Raw genomic sequence first — 21,962 nt, forward strand, 5'->3', positions numbered from 1 at the left:
GCCTAAGTCCTTCTCCTTATTGCATATCTATGCAAAGTCCTCATTTAGGACTTCATGCATTTCCTCTGGCTCTAAAAATAGATTCCCTCCTTTGTCCTTGAGCCGGCTTCACCTCAGTGAGCAGGCAGTCTTGATCATAAATTGATAATTGTTTAATTAGTGTATATTCATGGAAAGCGGCAGAAAGTGATAAATTATATTAAAACAATTTTGACTGTATTCATTAAAAGTAGTAATGGCTTACAAAATGTTGTCGGAATGTCAATCGTTGTGAGTTTAAAACAGTTTTGGTTTAATTTCAGGTTCTTTTTGGGAAATCAAGCAGTGCGGAATTTGTTTCAGAGACGTATACCACAGTTACATATCACAACAAGTAAGTAGAATACAATTGGGGGTCATGAACAACAAATTATAAAATATTGTACTTAAGATTGTGGCACTCAGAGGGGTGGGGTGTGGTTGGCAGTTTGCCCTTTCTTTCTCCTGAGGCCTCCCGTCCCATGATCCTCTCCCTTCTCCAGCTCTGTATCCCTTTTGCCAATCACCTTTCCAGCTCTTAGCTTCACCCCACCCCCTCCGGTTTTCTCCTATCATTTCGCATTTCCCCCTCTCCCTCCTACTTTCAAATCTCTTACTACCTTTCCTTTCAGTTAGTCCTGACGAAGGGTCTCAGCCCGAAACGTCAACAGTGCTTCTCCCTATAGATGCTGCCTGGCCTGCTGTGTTCCACCAGCATTTTGTGTGTGTTGCTTGAATTTCCAGCATCTGCAGATTTCCTCGTGTTTGTGTCAATAAACTATCAACTAGTTTGGCTGAATTCTGATTATACTGTGATGGAACTATTCAAAGATATTCAGCAGACATTCCTTCAGATTTACTTTAATGACAATAAATATCGGAGGAGAGAGGAAAAGAATTAACATTAGTCAAAATTACCCCAGATATGTGTTAGAGTGCTTTTAAAGAGCATGGAGAAAACAAACATGGTGGGCAGGAGAGGCTATCAATTTAATTTAGCCTATTGTACACCATAACAATTCAACAAAGCATTCCTTCCCTCATCCCAACAACTATCCTACTCTTCACTCTTCATGCCCATCCTTGTAATGATATAATCTCCTAATAGCATCAGAAAACAGTTTTAAAAAAGCGGAAAAAATGTAAGAAAATAATCTTTCTCTGACTCCACCAGTGATGCAGACCATTACATGAGATGACAAAAAGTAAGCTTTATTTTCTATTGAACTTATCACAAGGATCATCATAAGCACAGTCCAAATCTCACTGACAAAGTTCTGCCAGCTAAGTGGAAGCAGCTCCTCGGGATCCAGTCTGTAATCACCACCTGGTAACTACTATTGTGTCTGAACCACTCCCTGCCTAACAGTGAGAGATTTAGGGAGTCTTGATTCCACGCCATTTGATTGGTAAGGAAAACAAATGGGATTTTTTTTTTAACCACAATTGACTTGGTGTTTTTTTTTCATTCAACTCCTACCAGAGTGGTAGAACCACACCACCTCTGCTCAAGGCTATATTTTTAAATTTTAAGTTTACTTTAAGATACAACATGGTTATTGGCCCTTCTAGACCAATGAGCCCACACCACCCAATTAACCTTGGAATATAGAATGAAAATGGAGCACCCAGAGGAAACCCACGCGGTCACGGGGAGAATGTACAAACTCCTTACAGACAGCAGTGGAATGGAAAATGGATCATTGGCACTGTAATAGCATTATGCTAAAATCCAGCTCCCTCCTGAAATGATCAGGAGCTAGCAGCCACTAAGCTGTCAGCATTCCATCCAGAGGCTTTCTTATCGAGTTAAAAGATATATTCTCTGTCCTTTCCAACCTGTTAATCTACAAATACGGGTGTTCTTTAAGTTAATGATGTTCTAGCATAAGTATAATCTTCAGTAACGGTACCTACCACAATGGTAGTGGTTACTGACTCTCAATACAGGAGCCCCTCAGGGCTGCGTACTGAGTCCCCTCCTTTACTCCCTGTATACCCTTGACTGTATCGCCACCCACAGCTCCAATCTGCTAATTAAATTTGCAACGACACTACGTTGATTGGCCTAATCTTAAACAATAACGAAGTGGCCAATGGGGAAGAAGTCATCTCTCTGACACAGTGGTGTCAAGAAAACAATCTCGACCTCAATAGCGCAAAAACAAAGGAGCTGGTTGTAGATTACAGGAGGAATGGAGACGGGCTAACCCCTATTGACAGCAATGGATCTGGGGTTGAGAGGGTGAACAGCTTCGAGTTCCTCAGCACCCATATCACCGAGGACATCACGTGCTCTGTACACACCGGCTGTACAGCCCTGTGGTGAAAAAGGCATAACAGTGCCTCTTTCACCTCAGGCGGTTGAGAAAGTTTGGTATGGGCCCCCAAATCCTAAGAACTTTATACTGAGGCACAATTGAGAGCATCCTGACTGGCTGCATCACTGCCTGGCATGGGAACTGTACCTCCCTTAATCACAGGACTCTGCAGAGAGTGGTGCGGATAGCCCAGTGCATCTGTAGTTGTGAATTTCCCATGATTCAGAATATTTACAAGGACAGGTGTGTAAAAAGAGCCCGTAGGATCATTGGGACCCAAGCCATCCCAACCTCAATCTGTTCCAGCTGCTACCATCCGGGAAGCGGTACCACTGCATAAAAGCCAGGACCAACAGGCTCTGGGACAGCTTCTTCCACCAGGCCATCAGACTGATGAGCTCACATTAATTTGAGTGTAATATATATATTACACTGACTGTTCTATTTATTATAAATTACTATGATTGCACATTGCACATTTAGATGGAGCAGTAACATAAAGATTTTTACTCCTTGTGTATGTGAAGGATGTAAGAAATAGTCAATTCAATTCAATACTAGGTGATGATTGAATAGTTGCTTCCTTTTGGCTGCCCGAATTTGTCAATATACTGTTTCTGTGATAAGGCTCCAAACCAATTACTGCCATAATTTATCTGGTGACGGATGGCTAAATGTGAAAATAGTGTAATTCTCCACATATTTGTGATAAAAACCCTTCACATACTGTATATCCTCCCACAGAACAATAATGAGGGCAATAACATGATAAGCTTTCTCATGTACTCACTCGTTTACTTAATCTGAGAATAACTCTTGGAAAGGACACTTACAGAGCAAAGATCTAAGCTTCTACATGACTAGGAAATGTACTGTATTTTTCCTTGTTTATAAAATTTTTATACATATTTCACCCAAAAGTTATTGGGATCCATTCATATTTATGACTATACATTATTGTGAACAGTACCAATAGCATCAAGCTTTGTGAAATGGAAATTTATCGATCTTTCTTGTAAAATGTGTCCTAGAGATGTGTATCACAAGTGTCCATAGCTTACAGTGATATTGTAAGTGGAACATCAAGGTGTTGTACAATGAAAGAAGGGCTCAGCCGTTCCTAAATGGTCTCAGCATCTACTTCAGTTACACCATTCTCATTCTCCTTCACTTGCCACTCTTCAGATTCTGAAAAACAACTTCATTGACTGAGACGGTCTTGGAGCTGAGTGGTGAGGTGCAAAGTGGCGGCAGGGTTTGGAGCAATGCTAGTGGCATTTACCAGATGTATCAGAGTAAAGTCTGCCCACAAAACTCCTTGACAGCTGTCAAACTCCCAGTCCAGGTCATTGTCATTACTGTTAAAGTATCTCCATGTTTCCCAATGTCAGATTTATAAACCAATCAGAATGAATTAAAAAATCTTTTTTTTAAATAATGCTTTAAAAAAATTAAAAATGTTTAACAAAAGGTAAATAAAATCAACAAAAATCCTTAAAGTCACATTTAAAGAGTTTAAAATGCTAAGGAAAACAGATAATATTTAAGAAACTGTAACTTGAATCAAGCACCCGTACAATCTCTTTTCAAAAAATGTGCTCCCATGTGTGCGGCTGGAGGTCTAATTTGGCATTAATTCAGACAGCAGACTTCCCAGTGTATATGCTGGTGTATCTCAACACAGTTGGGAAATTGCTGATGCAAGACTCAAAACCGATCAACATTTACAGTGGCAAGAGCCAGGAATGCTGGCAAAGCCCAGTGAAACCTGCATTCTGGCTCGGGAATGCAGCAACCTACAAAACAACAATCAATTGTTAACATTTTCTTTTACCTCAGGTCCCCTGATTTCTATGAGGAAGTGAAACTTAAACTTCCGGCTAAAATAACAGAGAGACACCACTTGCTGTTCACCTTCTACCACATCAGCTGCCAGCAGAAGCAGAACCAAGGAGGGTCACCGGAGAATATAATTGGTTACTCGGTAAGCTAAGCCCGTTTGCTATTTGTCCTGACTGAGTGACGTATAGCTTAATGGTTCCCCTGGTGATCTCCATTTGTTACTTGAATGGATTACGCTGAAAAGTCATTGGATAATCTTCTAGATTCAGTCTTGGTTTGTCACTTCAACCGAGATACAGTGAAAAGCTTGTTTTGCATACTGTTCATGCAGATCAAATCATTACACAGTTCATCAGTGTAGAACAAGGTAAAACGATAACAGAGTGCAGAATAAAGTATGAAATCTACAGAGACAACACATTGTGAGTGAACAGTAGAGTGCAGGATCATTACGAGGTCGATTGTGAGGTGAGAGTCCATCTTATCGTACAGGAGAATCATTCAGGAGTCCGATAATTCTGGGATAGAAGCTGTCCTTGAGCCTGGTGGTACATGCTTTCAGGCATTTGCGTCATCTGCCCGAAGAGGGTGAGTGAGGTCTTTGATTATTCTGGCTGCTTTACAGAGGCAATGAGAAGTACAGACAGAGTCCATAGAGGGGAGGCTGGTTTCCGTGATGAGCTGAGCTGTGTCCACAGTTCTCTGCAGTTCCTTGTGGTCACCTGCAGTTGCCATACCAACCGATTATGCACCCAGATTGGATGCTTTGTATGGTACATCAACAAAAATTGGTAAGAGCTGTTGGGGACTTGCTGAATTTTTTAACCTCCTAAGGAAGTAGAGGTGCTGGTGAGCTTTCTCGGTCATGACATCAACAAGTTTGGGCCAGGTCAGGCTGATGGTGATATTCACTCCTGGGAACTCAAAGCTCTCAACCTTCTCACCTCAGTGTCACTAATATAGACAGGAGCTTGTGTGCCACCCCCATTCCTGAAGTCAATGACCAACTCTCTTGCTTTGTTGACATCAAAAGAGAGGACGTTGTCATGACAGCATATTACTAAGCTCTCTATCTCCTTCCTGTACTCTGACTCATCGTTGTTTGTAGTGGTTTCATCTGCAAACTTGTAGATGGAGTTGAAGCATGATCATGCAATCAGGAGTAGATTAGGGGTCTGAGGATGCAACCTTGTGGAGCACCAGGGTTTAGAATAATAGTGGCAGAGGAGTTGCTGCCCAACCCTACTGATTGCAGTTTGTTGGTCAGGAAGTCAAGGATCCAGTTGCAGTCGGAAGCATTGACTCCCGAAATCTAGAGTTGGGTGATAAACTTGCTTGGAATTATAGTATTAAAGGTGAAGCTGTAGTCAATAAACATTAGTCTGACATAGGTATCCAGGTGCCCCTGAAATGAGTGTAGGGCCAGGGAGATGGCAACCTTTCCAGCAGTAGGCAAACTGCGGTGGGTCGAGGTTGTCTGGAAGGCTGGAGTTGATGTGTGCCGTGACCAGTCTCTTGAAGCACTTCATGATGGGGCATGATGGTCTCATGTTTGTTCTGTGTAATACGATCTACCAGTCAGCTGAAGCTTTTGATGAACTAAGCCTGACACCTCTCGATGAATATTGGGGGAAATTCTGTAATTTTCCTGACTTGAAATCATCAGACAGTGATATTAAAACGAAAAATGCTAAAATTACTCAGCAAGTTGGGCAACATGTGTTAATAAACTTAATATTTCAGGTCTGTGACATTTCTTCAGTCAGTGAACCTTGAAGTATAATTTTTCTCTGAGAACATGAGGTGAGAACAAGATCAAGCTCAGCTATATTATTTCCTGTGGTGAAATGATGTCTAGCCCTTGCTCTTGGCTTTCACATGAAGAATGATCACTGGACTGGTGGTCAGCGGCAAATAGCTTTGGAAAGGGATCCTGAAAGAAAGTATGTAAGGAGAATATAGGAATGAAATTAATAATTTAACAATACCTATCATTGAAATAAGGCCTTTATTCCCTGTGTCTATTTCTGCTCACTGACAAGATAATGCACAGCAAGTGAAATAAGGTTAATTTGTTTGATCCCATTTCCATTTATTGACTGTGGTCATGACCAAGAGACAGGAGTTGTATTCAGTCTAAGACAATTGGCTTGTATTGTTTGCATATCCTGCACCAATCATCATTGTAGTTTGCAATTTAACATTGGCTTAAGTCGCGTGTTCTTAAAACACTAATAAATCGCAAGGGAAAAGAGATGATGCTTATCAGTCATGAAAAGGAATGGTACTTATCCATTCCTTAGTCACCTGGTGACAAGAAGTAATAAATTCCAAAATCAGCATAAACAACATATTTACCATCTTTTCCAGCAAATAAAAATCATGAGATGCTTTACAGGATTAGCAAACAATAATTGATACCTTGCCACATAAAGAAATACAGAAAGCTAGGTGAAGGGGCTTAGTTTTAAGGAATGTCAAAGAAGGAGAAGGAGTGGAGAGATTTATGTTCAAGGCCTTAACAAACAAAGTTCAAAAGTCTACAAGTGAGAAGTCGGCACTCAGCAGAAGCAGCAAAAAAAGCGGAAGTGGGTTGCTTAAATATTTTCAGAAGTCTCATCTTGATTTCTCTGTTCCATTCGCCCATGGAAATGGGGGGGGGGGGATGTGAGATAATAGTGAGAGTTCTTTTCTTTTTAAAACAATATGTTTAAAATGTTAAGAAAATACAACCTTCCCAGCCCAGGCATGATCTCTGACAACACAGGGGAGTAACCAAGTAAAGAATAACCACACCAAGGTGTCTTGATATCGCCAATCCCCTTTCCTTTGTACTGGCTGTAGCTTGGACTTTCAACCAGTAGAGGGACTGTAGTATCTGTAAACAAAATATTGAATGCTAATGGCTGTAGACTTGATGTGTTTAACCCTAATTTAGTAGGAATACCACTCGGAAGCATATTGTGATGGTACTGGGTTCAATGCCCGGCTAAATGTACCCTCACTATAGGGAAGTTATACTGTATCCACCTACCTTTCAAAGATTAGCTTACTTCCCTGTCTAGTCTCTGTGGTGAGGGCTAGCTGTCAACAACCACTGTTTGAGTGGTGGGTTCCCCCTTCTTACCAAGGAGAAGATACTTACACCTAACTGGGTAGTTTAAACATAGTTTATTTCATTTTTGATGATAACACATTTAATCTCAGACAATTTATCTTAACACACATTTAACAAGATTTCCCAATTATAAAAGATTTACAGGCTACAAAGGATTTCCAAATACAGGTACAATTCTTACAAACTAATAGATCATACCAATGAGTTGTCCATTGCAGAAAACAAAGGCTGAGGCATGAGTTCTAGTCCCATCTTCCTGTCATTCTCCTTGACATCACTAATGATCCCCAGTGCTTTCTAACATTAAACTATTTTTCCACTTGTTGGCATTATCTCATGTGATGTTTTTCAGATATCTTTTCTGAGACGAAGTAAGCTACACAGATGGATTAAAGGCTTCTAGGGACAGGGATCCCAGACACCCAAAATTAATGTTGTGAGGGCTGACTCTGAGTGCACAAATATCCCAACGACTGATTGATCAACTATATCTGAGATCACATTTGATGTGCTAAGTGACAAAATCTGTCTGGTCTGCAAACTTCCTTGAGCTCAGTCACAATGGTGAAAATAACCTCAAGTTCAAGTTTAATTATTATTAAACCAGACAGTAATACCATGAATACAACCAAGTATAACAGTGTTCCTCCAGGACCAAGGTGTTCAACACAGTACCACCAACAGTCGTCAACAGCACAAAGCACATATAGCACACATAAGATAGCAAACAAACGTATGTTGTTTATGTTGTACAAACGTATGTATGTTGTATGTTTGTCACACAAAAAGATATACAGCCCAAGTCCCTGAGTGACATATCCTGCAAATTAATGGTGCATAGGTGTTTTTGGCAAAAACAAGTAGTTCTCTGCAGTCCACAGACGAACATACACACACTCACTCAGGCACGCAATCCAGCTTGTCATTCCACCAATTGAACACTGGGGGCAGCACCGACAGGAGGGGCGCCTCTGCCTTTGGTGTCTCTCTCCTGGATTGCCTCTATAGGCAAACCCATGGCTTGAGGCCTGGTCCTCGCCAGAACCAAGGCCACACTGCTCATCTGTCACCTGTTTTTCCAATAAGCAAGGGAAACTGACTTGCAGCATTTTACAATATCAATGTCCAAAAAGGGGTTGTGATATCAAGAGAAACGTCCAAGACAATCACTCGCAGTTCGACTGTCTCCAATACTTTCCTGTAGCAGGCAGCGACATGGTCTGCACCAAATCCAGCTCCTCCAAAAACGAGCAGCTTGATGATGGGGTGGGTCTGCAGTACCTGAAGTTCTTAATGTCTAATATTATCCAGTGATCTTAAAAAGGACATTTAAAAAAGACAAAAATGTGTTTAGTTGGCCACCCAAAAGGCAGCTGCATCCAAATTTGCTGCCATTTTACCAGAAGTGTTGCCCGGTTTGATCCAGACCAATTAACTTATGTAGTGGCATGTTCACATTGCTTAAACATGGGCCTACAAGACCTCATTGTTTACTTGTTATACAACAAGAAGCTGAGCAAGGAATATTGGATAGAAGTTTAACTTTGTCACCCTTTGGAAAGGGGACGTTACCATGCTTGAAAGCTGAGGTTAGCAAAAAGCCTCTTGGGCCCTTGCATGTGAGAATCCATCGCAATATACTAGGACTGGGATCACTGTAGGCAATGTTTTGTGGCAAATTTGAGGCTTTGATCTTCAAATACCCATTTCCTCAGTCATCTGATATAGTTACGGCAGATGTGAATATCATCTTTGATGGCTCCTGAGATAAGGTAAGTCACACATGTTTTATGGGATCTCACTGTTCACCTTTAATTATTGGAGGGCAAGGTAGTGCAGGGGAGACAATTTAGTAGAGGATGCCCTGCCTGAGAACTCAGAACCAGAGTGGAAGCAAATCATCCTCAATCCCTCGCTGAGTGTCTAAGAAGAAGGAAATAAGACTCAAATAAATTAATAGAATTTTCCACCTTTAATCCCTAGTGGTTGCCAATTCTTATGAATGAACGCCTTCAGACTGGTCGTTACTGTCTGCCTGTTGTTTTGGATAAGCTTCCCAGCAAATACTCGATGCACTCCCCAGAGGTAAGAGATTCTGTTGTACACTGCTGTCATGATTAGCTTTTACAGTGGGAGATCTGACCTTATCAGGACCACGCTATGGGCAGATAGATAATCAGCTATGGATGGTTAGAACATTTTAACTGCATGGCTAGTTCTCTCTTCATGTGGAGAGCTGGAAGCATGTTCTACAGTGACTTAGGTAGAGCCCCTGGTCAATAAAATGTGTCTGTCTGTCTGTCTGTCTACCTGGGCCTAGTGTATATAGATCATGCATAATGTTTACATAGACTGAATATGTGGATGCTTACAGTACAGAAATAGGCATTTTGACCAGTATTTGTGTAGATTGAATATGTGGATGCTTACAGTACAGAAGCAGGCATTTTGACCAGTATTTGTGTTTCATTGAGTTGCCTCCTACCCTCCTTGATGTTACCCTACTAACAAGGTCCTCTTTTTGTTCCACCCCACCTAATTTGCCAGTTAAATTTATCAGTACAGTAGTAGGTTCCTTGTTCCAGACACATTCAAAGATACAAACTTTTCAAAGTTCATTTATTATCAAAGATGTATGAATTGCAAAAGCTTGAGATTTGTCTGGTTACAGGCAGCTGTAAAGCAAGGAACCCAAAATAACCCCATTTAAAAACAAGACCAACCCCCAATGTGGAGGGAAAGAAGAAAAACCACAAATCATGCAACAATAGAAGCAAGCAGCAACAACAGCATTCTGAACCAAATTGAGTCCTTGGGCCCAAATCCCCGGAGCAACCCAGAGTAGGCCCAAAACTTCATTATTTAGTTCATCGTATTAGTAGAGCAAGTCATCGCAAAGTTCACAGACATGAAGGATGGGGGCAATCTCACAGCCTCAGCGTTGCGGAGAGAGGAGCCCCTGGTCTACCTGGGCTGGCATTCAAGTAGTCCAAACAGTGGATGGTCTCTCACGTTAGTACCGGGGCTCCACGCGGGTCTAGAACACATCACCCTGAGATTCGCTTTGGCCGGAGATTTCACTGCCGAGGAAGCCGTTCTCGACCTCTCCAAATCAGTTCGGTGCTTGGAGCAATCCAGCCTCGCCCAACTCTTGACACCCTGCCATTCCAGTCAATCTGGGCCGACTTTTAACTTGTCCAAACAGCAGATCGTGCCTCTCATTAGGACCCTGATTCTGAGTTAATTTCACATTCTCTTTTCACTGCTCGTTTTTTTAGTGATGATTTGATGTGTATTGTGCCCCAATAGCATTTCCTTTGCTTTTTCAGTTTGGAAACTAGTTTTGTTTAATCCTTTCCCTCCTTTATTGAAAGATGGCGTGAAGACCTTAGCTCCACAGGTTTCAGTTATTTTTATACAAGTCTTAAGAGTGAGTGTTGACAGGCAATAATGCTTGAGTCTATTTACAGTCAATACTATCCCTGTTCACTGTCCGGCAACATCCAGTTCCGCCAGAAGTTATTGACTTTGATAAAAAGTGGGAGTCTTTGAACTTGTGGGACTCAGCAGCCAATGGTTAACCCATAACCATTGCTCTGGGTTTAACTGAGTGGCTAAGGAGTTTGCGAGGTGCAGATACAACTTGCTAAGAGCTCTTGATCAGTTAATAGTATTCTGACATCATATGACCTGCTAAAAGGAACTGTTCACAAAATGCTGGAAGAACTCAGCAGGTCCGGTATAGAAGAATAAAGGGTTAGATTTGGGGTGAGACTCTTTATCAGGACTAGGAAGGAAGGGGGAAGAAACTGGAATAAGAAGGTGTGAGGAGAGGAAGTCGCACAAGCTGGTAGGTGATAGGTAAAACCAGCTGAGGGGGAAGGAGGGATGAAGTGAGAAGCTGGGAGGTAGGAAGTGGAAGAGGCAAAGGGCTGCAGAAGAAGGAATTTAATAGGAGAGGACAGTGGACCGGAGGAGAAAGGGAAGGAGGAGGGGCACCAGAAGGAATATGAAGAAAAAAGAAGGGGTAAGAATAGGGAAAGGAAGAAGAGAGAAGGGGGACAGGGTGAAATTATTGGATGTTAGAGTAATAAATGTTCATGCCATTATTGGCAGCAGTACATAATAATAAAAAAACTACAAATTGCAATAAGTACATATAAAAATTAAACTAAATATGTAGTACATAGAACATAGTATAGTACAGAACATTACAGGCCCTTCAGCCCACAATGTTGTGCCGACCCTCAAACCCCACCTCCCATATAACCCCCCACTTTAAATTCCTCCATATACCTGTCCAGTAGTCTCTTAAACTTCACTAGTGTATCTGCCTCCACCACTGACTCAGGTAGTGCATTCCACACACCAAACACTCTCTGAGTGAAAAACCTTCCTCTAATATCCCCCTTGAACTTCCCTCCCCTTACCTTAAAGCCATGTCCTCTTGTACTGAGCAGTGGTCCCCTGGGGAAGAGGCGCTGGCTGTCCACTCTGTCTATTCCTCTTAATATCTTGTACACCTCTATCATGTCTCCTCTCATCCTCCTTCTCTCCAGAGAGTAAAGTCCTAGCTCTCTTAATCTCTGATCATAATGCATTCTCTCTAAACCAGACAGCATCCTTGTAAATCTCCTCTGTACCCTTTCCAATGCTTCCACATCCTTCCTATAGTGAGGCGACCAGAACTGGACACAGTACTCCAAGTGTGGCCTAACCAGAGTTTTATAGAGCTGCATCATTACCCCGCGACTCTTAAACTCTATCCCACGACTTATGAAAGGTAACACTCCATAAGCTTTCTTAACTACCCTATCTACCTGTGAGGTGACTTTCAGGGATCTGTGGACATTTACCCCCAGATCCCTCTGCTCCTCCACATTACCAAGTATCCGGCCATTTACTTTGTACTCTGCCTTGGAGTTTGTCCTTCCAAAGTGTACCACCTCACACTTCTCCAGGTTGAACTCCATCTGCCACTTCTCAACCCACTTCTGCATCCTATTAATGTCTCTCTGCAATCTTCGACAATCCTCTACACTATCTACAACACCACCAACCTTTGTGTTGTCTGCAAACTTGCCAACCCACCCTTCTACCCCCACATCCAGGTCGTTAATAAAAATCACGAAGAGTAGAGGTCCCAGAACCGATCCTTGTGGGACACCACTAGTCACAACCCTCCAATCTGAATGTACTCCCTCCACCACGACCCTCTGCCTTCTGCAGGCAAGCCAATTCTGAATCCACCTGGCCAAACTTCCCTGGATCCCATGCCTTCTGACTTTCTGAATAAGCCTACCATGTGGAACCTTGTCAAACGCCTTACTAAAATCCATGTATATCACATCCACTGCACTACCCTCATCTATATGCCTGGTCACCTCCTCAAAGAACTCTATCAGGCTTGTTAGACACGATCTGCCCTTCACAAAGCCATGCTGACTGTCCCTGATCAGACCATGATTCTCTAAATGCCCATAGATCCCATCTCTGAGAATCTTTTCCAACAGCTTTCCCACCACAGACATAAGGCTCACTGGTCTATAATTACCTGGACTATCCCTACTACCTTTTTTGAACAAGGGGACAACATTCGCCTCCCTCCAATCCTCCGGTAACATTCCCGTGGACAATGAGGACATAAGGATCCTAGCCAGAGACTCAGCAATCTCTTCCCTTGCCTCGTGGAGCAGCCTGGGGAATATTCCATCAGGCCCCGGGGTTAACTGTCCTAATGTATTTTAACAACTCCAACACCTCTTCTCCCTTAATATCAACATGCTCCAGAACATCAACCTCACTCATATTGTCCTCACCATCATCAAGTCCCCTCTCAGTGGTGAATACCAAAGAGAAGTATTCATTGAGGACCTCGCTCACTTCCACAGCCTCCAGGCATATCTTCCCACCTTTATCTCTAATCAGTCCTACCTTCACTCCTGTCATCCTTTTGTTTTTCACATAATTGAAGAATGCCTTGGGGTTTTCCCTTACCCTACTCGCCAAGGCCTTCTCATGCCCCCTTCTTGCTCTTCTCAGCCCCTTCTTAAGCTCCTTTCTTGCTACCCTATATTCCTCAATAGACCCATCTGATCCTTGCTTCCTAAACCTCATGTATGCTGCCTTCTTCCACCTGACTAGATTTTCCACCTCACTTGTCACCCATGGTTCCTTCACCCTACCATTCTTTATCTTCCTTGCCGGGACAAATTTATCCCTAACATCCTGCAAGAGATCCTTAAACATCGACCACGTGTCCATAGTATATTTCCCTGCAAAAACATCATCCCAATTCACACCCGCAAGTTCTAGCCTTATAGCCTCATAATTTGCCCTTCCGCAATTAAAAATTTTCCTGTCCAAAAGAGAGGGGGAAATAGTGAGGTAGTGTTCCTGGGTTCATTGTACATTCAGAAATCTGATGGCAGAGGGGAAGAAGCTGTTTCTGAAACCTTGAGAAACGAGAAAATCTGCAGATGCTGAAAATCCAAGCAACACACTCACACTCACACTCACACGCACGCACACACTCACACTCACACTCACACGCACGCACACACACAGGAGCAGGCCAAGCAGCATCTATGGAAAAGAGCACAGTCAACATTTTGGGCCAAGACACTGTTCTGATGAAGGGCCTTGGCCCGAAACAACAACTGCACTCTTTTCCATAGATGCTGCCCAGCCTGCTGAGTTCCTCCAGCATTTTGTGCAGGTTGCCTGAAACACCAACTGTGTGTCTTCAGGTTCCTGTACCTCCTCCTTGATGGTAGCAATGAAGAGAGGGCATGTTCTGGGTTATGGGAGTCCTTAATGATGCCTAGCCTTTCTGAGGCATCACCTTTTGAATGTGTCCGGGATGCTGGGGAGGCCGATGCCTGTGATGGAGTTGTGTTAATAGAGATCTGTGTCAGTATTTTAACAGCAGTAGTCCACCTGCTCTGGATCTCTGCTTAGACTGCATTGTGCTGAGCCCGCTGTCGAAAATAGAAATGTCTTCGGGACTTGTTCTTCTACATTACAACACACGTCCTGCCACTTCAAGCATTTCCCAGACAATTAGGTGACTTGACAACCTTTCTGCCATTTCAGACACATGGTGTAATGCCATATAAATGGCAGAATTACATCATCCAATCTGTCACAGGAACATTTGGCACAAGGGCTGTCTGTTCACTCTGCTGTGGAGCAGGGAAAGGGCAGTTTGTTTATGGAAGGCAAAGCTCCCATGGTTATAAAGGAGTGGGTGGAGGACAGCAAAGCACATTAGTAATTACTGGTTTATTAGTAATTACCAAAAACTTCTTGTCGTCCATCCGTAAATAATTTTTGAAGCGTATCTGGAGCACCATGGAATCCCTGATGAGTTCTTTATAGTGAGCTGGCAGACTACGAGATTACACAGTTCAAAACCTAAAGTTTTCCCTACTTAATGGCAATATTCTACACTTTTATTCTATTCTAGAAAATCTCCCTTCACTTGAACGCACAGCAATGTTGGTTTTTCACAAACAGAGCTGATGCATTGTCTCATATTCTCACTTGCCTTCCTGCACTCCCTTAATGGAAACCTACACTGAAAACTGAGTTTACATAGACATTCAGATTGCGTACGGCTGTCATTGTCATCAAGTCTTTGCCAAGCTGCCGTTAACCTGCTTGTGTCCTCCACGTTCTGCTGGAGAAATTCAAAACAGCTAATCCTGGTTATCCTCCAGGGCAAAAGTAATTTATGTTCTGAACACATGGAAAACTTCAATTACCCCTAGACTGGCATTTTTGTATTTTGCCTTCACCATCCCTAAATGTTCCAGGCAGCAGTACATACGGTGGCGAGGTAAGATAAAGCTCGAAAGAAAGAGGATGGGAAGAAGGAGAAGAAACTGCTTTCAGTTGCCTAACAGCTAGAAACAAGCGGGCATGACTATTCAAATAAAATAACGTGTTTCTTTGAAGTGTGGCTTCATACCTCACCTACTCAGCAATTATTTCATATTACTTTAAATCTAAAAAAAAGTATTTCCATTTTTGTTCAATACAGAAGATTCCAAACCAGTCTGCGCCAATCAAATGGGTGGATGGACACAAAGGTGTATTCAACATGGAAATACAGGCAGTTTCTTCCGTGCACTCCCAGGTAAGTATCCAGTAGAGCTGAGCTGCAGTATTTTGTTCCGAATGTATAGCTTATTGCTATACACATCATACACGTAGAAGCAACGCTGACCTAAGAGTCATGTGTGGTGAAAGCAAAACTTGGAATCCTGTCAGGGTGAGAGAAAGCTTTGAATTTTACCACTTATTTAATCTTCCATTGCAAGATTACTTATGCTGCTTGTGCAAGAACACTGCGGGTAGTTACAAATGTTCCACTTAAAATTAAAGGTTTCTGTTTATTGGTGTAAAGTCATTGTTGTATGTCCATGAGAGAAAAACTTCTCAGCACTCTCTCTTGCATTGATTTGTCAATTGCGTCATAAAAAGATAAGATCAGTATACTCTATCTAGACCCCAAATGATAACTAATAGGTCTGTCTCTCTGATTGGTAAAAATGCTTTTGTCCAGAGCTTTCCCTTGGTCATCTCCCTATTCCTGTTCAGTGCTGCTTCATCAGACATCAAATGTTTCTCTTACATTTGTTGGCTTTGTCATTAATGCTTCTTAAAGCATAATGTCATTAAAATATTTGTTTTCACATGTACATGGAATTTAGTAATGAAAAAGATACATAAGCAATTCCAACAAGCGTAAACCTGGAGATCACAGATGCTGGAATCTGGAGTGGAAAATGAACAGACTGCAGGAGGAACTCAGAAGGCCAGGCAGCATCGGACAATTTAAAGTTGAAAACCATTATCTGGACAGTTTATACCACCTCACAGATTTACCTCATGGATTTAAACATATGTAAATCTGGGAGCTGCTGCGAGACTATTAGCCAGAAGAAGTTCAATGCCTTATTGAGGTGCTATCTGGAGAAAAACTGGTACACTAACAACTGTGATGTACAGCTTTTCAGTGCTGTTTAACAATCAATTTTCTGCCATCATTTCAGTCAAAGATTGGCAGAATTGGTATTGTTGAGTATGATTCCTTGGTTTAAGAAGCTGGCACCTCTCCCCTGATGTTGGTCCAGAAAGATGATATGCATGGCTAGGTTTTATTCTTCAAAGGTTCCATTCATTCTCCTCAGAAAATGGCCTTCAAAATCAAAATATTTATTTTAATAATCAAAGTGCGTTGTCAAAGGAGTAGCAGAGAGAATGTGTGCAAGGATGAAAGCACAAGACACAGGCAATGTCAGGACTGTTTACGTCCTGCCAGGTGAGCAATGGGTCCGTACTTTGGGGTATTGGACACATTGCCTAATCAGCACATGGTGAAGTGACTAGACTGGCCATCAGTCAGGACGGAAAACCAGTGGAGAGCACATTTACAAAGACTGTTGGAAGCGGGAGAGGTTGGCCATTGCCATTCTCAGAGGTCATTATGGGAGCGTACCTGCTGGGAATGTGGAAGAGGGACATCAGGGTGAAGGGAAAGGCCAACAATCAGAAAGAAGAAAACGGGAGAGACTGAAGACATCCTTGTAAAATTTGTAGGAAAGGTCCTATTCCGGTGGCCAAGAGGAGAGCTGATGGAAAAACCTGCCAAGCTGTGGTGTTGGCAGTTTCATGCTTCCTAACACCTTGGAGGCCCACACAGCAGCATTTAATTTTGAATCAGGCTCTAAATTGTAGTGTTGGAGTGAGACTGTTTAAATCCGCTGACAATATGTTCTGACTTTGCACGGTGGGTACTCAAATGAAATAGTGGCTGCTTCCGTAACCATAAAAGTTCCACCCATTTGATGGTTTAACTCTATCCCTAGAATCACCCACCATCATGGGCTGATGGTTCTTCAGCTATAAACTTAGAGGATTTTGCAGAATCAATCACTTAATGCAGCTGCATAGACGGATCTTAAACCATTGCCTACAAATGAATCAGTTGCTGTCATCAATACATTTTTAACCCCAAAGCTTTGAAAGTTAGAAACCAAGACTAGTTTGACCAACGTAGCTTTTAACTGGACAGCTCCAAATCACAAAGACAAGCCACGATCAATAATAGCAGATTTCTTTGTAACAGGACAACCACCTGGACAAGTTCTTTGCCCTGTGTCACACCCTGGAGGGCCGGGTGATATTCCCAATTCGGATCCTGGACCAGAAGATAATGGAACATGACCTAGAGCATGAGCTGAAGCTGAGTATAATCTCACTGCCTTCAGCCCGGCTTGAACCACTGGTACTGTTTCTGCACCAGGTCCTGGATAAGCTCTTCCAGCTGACAGTACAGCCAATTGTTGTCGCAGGCCAGACAGGTAGGCATGTGGAGTACTACTGCTGCTATCCTTATTTCTTATCTAATTCTTTGAAACTTGTTTCTTTTTTCAAATATAAAACCAAAGGCAATACTCCAAAGATAAATATTTTTATTGTTCTTGCCTGCACCGCCTCAGTTTTTGATCTCTAATTTTTGTTATTAATGTGCCTGGTCTTGTTCACTATTGTATACTGTATATAAGCATCGCCAGCACCAAGACCTTCTAGCATCAGAATCAGGTTTAATATCACTGGCAGATGTTGTGATAATTGTTAACTTAGTGACAGCAGTACATTACAATACTTGATAATGTAGAAACAAATTAAATATGCTATCCGAAAGTAGAGTGTTCCTACGAAACCGTTTGTAAGCCAAAATAGTGTAAAGTGAAGAAGCAATTACCATTAATTTATATGGGAAAATTTTTGAGCATTCCCAGACCCAAAAAATAACCTACCAAATCATTACCAAATAACACATAAAACCTAAAATAACAGTAACATATAGTAAAAGCAGGAATTATATGATAAATACACAGCCTATATAAAGTAGAAGTAATGTAAGTACAGTGTAGTTTCATTTACCAGAATCGGGAAGATTTAGCCAAAAACAGATCTGTAGAAAAAAAATCATGCTTGTGCACACACCTGCCCGCACAAGGCTTCACGGTCATCGTAGTCTTCCTCGGAGTCAACACAAGTTTAAAGTGGGGCCTGCCACCATTTCTCAGACCTTTGCGGCGACGCTGCTTGGGATGCGCGCTGCCTCTCTAACGGCTCGCTGCAAAACAAACGCTGAGCGCTATTTTCACTTGCCGCCTTTTTTCATAAAAGCAAAAATCCTCCGGATTTCTTTCAGTTAGCAAAAACAGGTACTAATGTAGGTCTTTCGTAAAAGTGAAGTGGCGTAAAGCGAACTTTCGTAAAGCGGGGGACACCCATATATAAGAAATCATCCATTTAGAAATCAGACATAAGAGGGGAAGAAGCTGTTCCTGATTGCTGAGTGTGTGCCTTCAGGCTTCTGTACCTCCTTCCTGATGGTAACAATGAGAAGAGGGGATGTCCTGGGTGATGGGGGTCCTTAATAATGGATGCCACCTTTTTGATGTTTCTGTGTTTCTGGAATTCTTGCCCATAACTTCTTTCTAAATTCAGTTATTTCACTGCCAGTGTTCATGCTGTCAAAACCTAAACCTCTAAAATCACTTCCATGCATCCATTTACATCCATATTTTCCTCTTTTCTACTCTTAAGGCACTACCTCTACAATTTCCCATTTCCCATCCCATATATGTCCTCCCTGTCATGGATTTATATTGTGTTTGCCAATGATTAACCTTTCATATGTGGTACAAAGGATAGAGAAGAAAGATTTATGTATTAGTTTCAGTGACATTAACCGATGATGTTTGGTTCATAAGTCACAAAATGAAGGAAGTATTAGTTAGATTTTAAATTATTTTAACTTCAAGTTCATTTTTGAATTCTCCTGAAACTTTTCCAGGAATCAATATCAGGTACATGTAGTTATTTATTATCTAGTGCTAACATGCTAATACAATGTCCCTTTAATTATTTAAATCATATCAGAATACATCAGTTCAAATTATTCTCCAGGATTCTGTTTCTTTGGACTTTTAACTTCTGCTTTTAGCAATTACATGGATAAAAAGTTCAGTAAATAATGAGTTATTTACACAGTTTAAAATGTGGAGAAAAGGCACAAAATCATGGTGCTCAGTTCCAAGGGACTGAATTGAAATTTCACACCAGAGTATGAAAATGGCCAGGTCGGCCTCTCCCTGCATTTTACCATTATTATTCAAAATTTTCCAAATTTTTCTCTTTTACCTTGTTCTGTAGGAATGTGAAATTATTACACACATGTGGTACAATCTTTTTCATTCAAACAATCTGCACTATTTATTTGCAGCCAACCTTGCACAATTCACATTCGAGTCTGTCGTCTCGATAGTTAACAGCCTTCATAATAGTCCAGGACTCAGCAAAGATCAGCATGGTCGCAATTGCTTACTGATGTCGTATGTCTACTACATGTTTCGCCTGACAGATACCCTGAAAGAGGTGACAAAAGGTGGTAAGTCTTGATTTATTACTCCAGTCAGTGGATAGATCACAATGGAATAAAACTGGAAGTGGTGCATTTAGCTGATGCACCGCTGATGTCTATTTAACTGTCATTAAGGAGAAGTTTCTCAAATAAGGACCGAAGCTCCAATCAGAGCAGTATGGTTGCCTCATTAAACACGAAAAACATGTTTCAGGGCCCTGAAATCACTTTGAATTACAGATGGATGGACATATCACTCTTCTTATTTAAACTTGTATATGCCATCTAAGCCTCCTGACTAGGCAAAAACAGTTTTTTAAATAATGTTGGTTAGAAGAAGGATTAATAGCCACAGCTCTGCACACCATCTTTCACATCTGGAGAAGAAGGATGCTTATGTGAGAATGCTGTTCCTGGACTACAGTTCAGCATTCAACACCATAATTCCCCCCAGGCTTGACAAGAAGCTCAGAGGCCTCAGCCTTCACCCTGCCTCGTGTAGTTAGATCCTTGATTTCTTGTCAGATTGATGGCAGCTGGTAAGAGTGGGTTCCCTCACCTCTGACCCTCAACACAGGTTCCCCTCAAAGCTGTGTACAAAGCCCCCTCCTTTACTCTGTACCCATAACTGTGTCGCCACCCACAGCTCCAATCTGCTGATTAAATTTGTTAACGACACTAATCTGATTGGCCTAATCCCAAATAATAATGAGGCAGCCTACAGAGAAGAAGTCATCACCCTGACACAGGGGTGTCAAGAAAACAACCTCTACCTCAATGACGCAAAAACAAAGGAGCTGATTGTGGACTACAGGAGGAATGGAGACGGGCTAACCCCTATTGACAGCAATGGATCTGGGTTTGAGAGGGTGAACAGCTTTAAGTTCCTCAGCATAAACATAAACAAGGATCTCACATTGTCTGTACATACCGGCTGTGTGGTGAAAAAGGCACAACAGCACCTCTTTCACATCGGATGGTTGAAGAAGTTTGGTGTGGGCCCCCAGATCCTAAGAACTTTCTATAGGGGCATGATTGGGAGCATCCTGACTGACTGCATCACTGCCTGGTATGGGAACTGTACTTCCCTCAATCGCAGGACTCTGCAGAGAGTGGTGCGGACAGCCCAACGCATCTGTAGATGTGAACTTCCCGCTCTTCAGGACATTTACAAAGACAGATGTGTAAAAAGGGCTCGAAGGATCATTGGGGACCCGAGTCACCCCCAACCACAAACTGTTCCAGCTGCTACCATCCGGGAAACACCACTGCAGTATTAAAGATGCAACCAACAGGCTCCGGGACAGCTTCTTCCACCAGGCCATCAGCTTGCTTAACTCATGCTGACACAACTGTATTTCTATGTTATATTGACTATCCTGTTATACATACTATTTATTATAAATTACTATAAATTGCACATTGCACATTTAGATGGAGACATAACAAAGATTTTTACTGCTCATGTATATGAAGGATGTAAGTAATAAAATCAATTCAATTCAAATCAATTCAATCTGAGATCTGGAATCATGTGAGCCATGATTTCTTTCAGCTGAATGTGGGAAGACCAGCCACTGGCACAAACACAGTACCATTGCCAATACCTTGTGATCCTCTTTAAATCATTTTGCAACCTTTTCACGTGCCTCTACCTCTGTTACATTGCCTACATCCTCCTAGTCCAAGTTTGCAAGTGTTCAGTTGTACTAACAACCCATGAGTTGGCCATTCACACATTGTCATTTTAAAATTCTGCCAACTATAGCCTGTCCCATGCCAAAGCTCTGTGTTGTTCTTCTCATCTTAGGTCTGAATTAGCTCTTGGTTCACCTGTCAATTAAAATTTTCATCCTTTAAGATTACTTGAAGCATCACCCGACACCATCCTTCCCATTCACCTTCTCCATCCTGACTGAGGGCGGTTTCACTTTCTCCTTTCCTCCAGCTAGTTATTTCTGCATCCTTGTTCCTTCATTTCACCCCAATTGCAGTTTTTTTCCTCTCTATGTATGTTTCTCATTCTCTAAAATTTCATCCCAAAACCAATCTTTTGATTTCTTGTCAGATGATCCTTCAAGCTTTTAGTCACCGCCTCCCCCATTTCTTTTCCTTTACATTGTTGTTATCTTTCTTACACGTGTCAACATAAGGGAATGCTGACTTGGAAAAGCAGTGAAAATTCAAATAAGTGATCACTGCATTTAAGATTATTTCC

At 41.9% G+C, this 21,962-nt stretch overlaps 1 protein-coding gene across 6 annotated transcripts in view; it reads left to right on the top strand.

The window, feature by feature from the left end:
* Positions 1 to 21,962, top strand: part of dock8 (dedicator of cytokinesis 8) — a 261,176-nt gene that overhangs the window by 157,878 nt on the left and 81,336 nt on the right. For all 6 annotated transcript variants that reach the window (XM_073072099.1, XM_073072104.1, XM_073072113.1 and 3 more), the window contains 6 exons: positions 303 to 373; positions 4,179 to 4,323; positions 9,283 to 9,384; positions 15,344 to 15,439; positions 17,435 to 17,669; positions 19,607 to 19,771. In XM_073072099.1, coding sequence (XP_072928200.1) covers positions 303 to 373; positions 4,179 to 4,323; positions 9,283 to 9,384; positions 15,344 to 15,439; positions 17,435 to 17,669; positions 19,607 to 19,771 — 814 coding nt within the window. The remainder of the gene's footprint in view (positions 1 to 302; positions 374 to 4,178; positions 4,324 to 9,282; positions 9,385 to 15,343; positions 15,440 to 17,434; positions 17,670 to 19,606; positions 19,772 to 21,962) is intronic.

Source organism: Hemitrygon akajei, chromosome 2 (genome assembly GCF_048418815.1).
Source record: "Hemitrygon akajei chromosome 2, sHemAka1.3, whole genome shotgun sequence".
Classification (NCBI taxonomy): Eukaryota; Metazoa; Chordata; class Chondrichthyes; order Myliobatiformes; family Dasyatidae; genus Hemitrygon; species Hemitrygon akajei.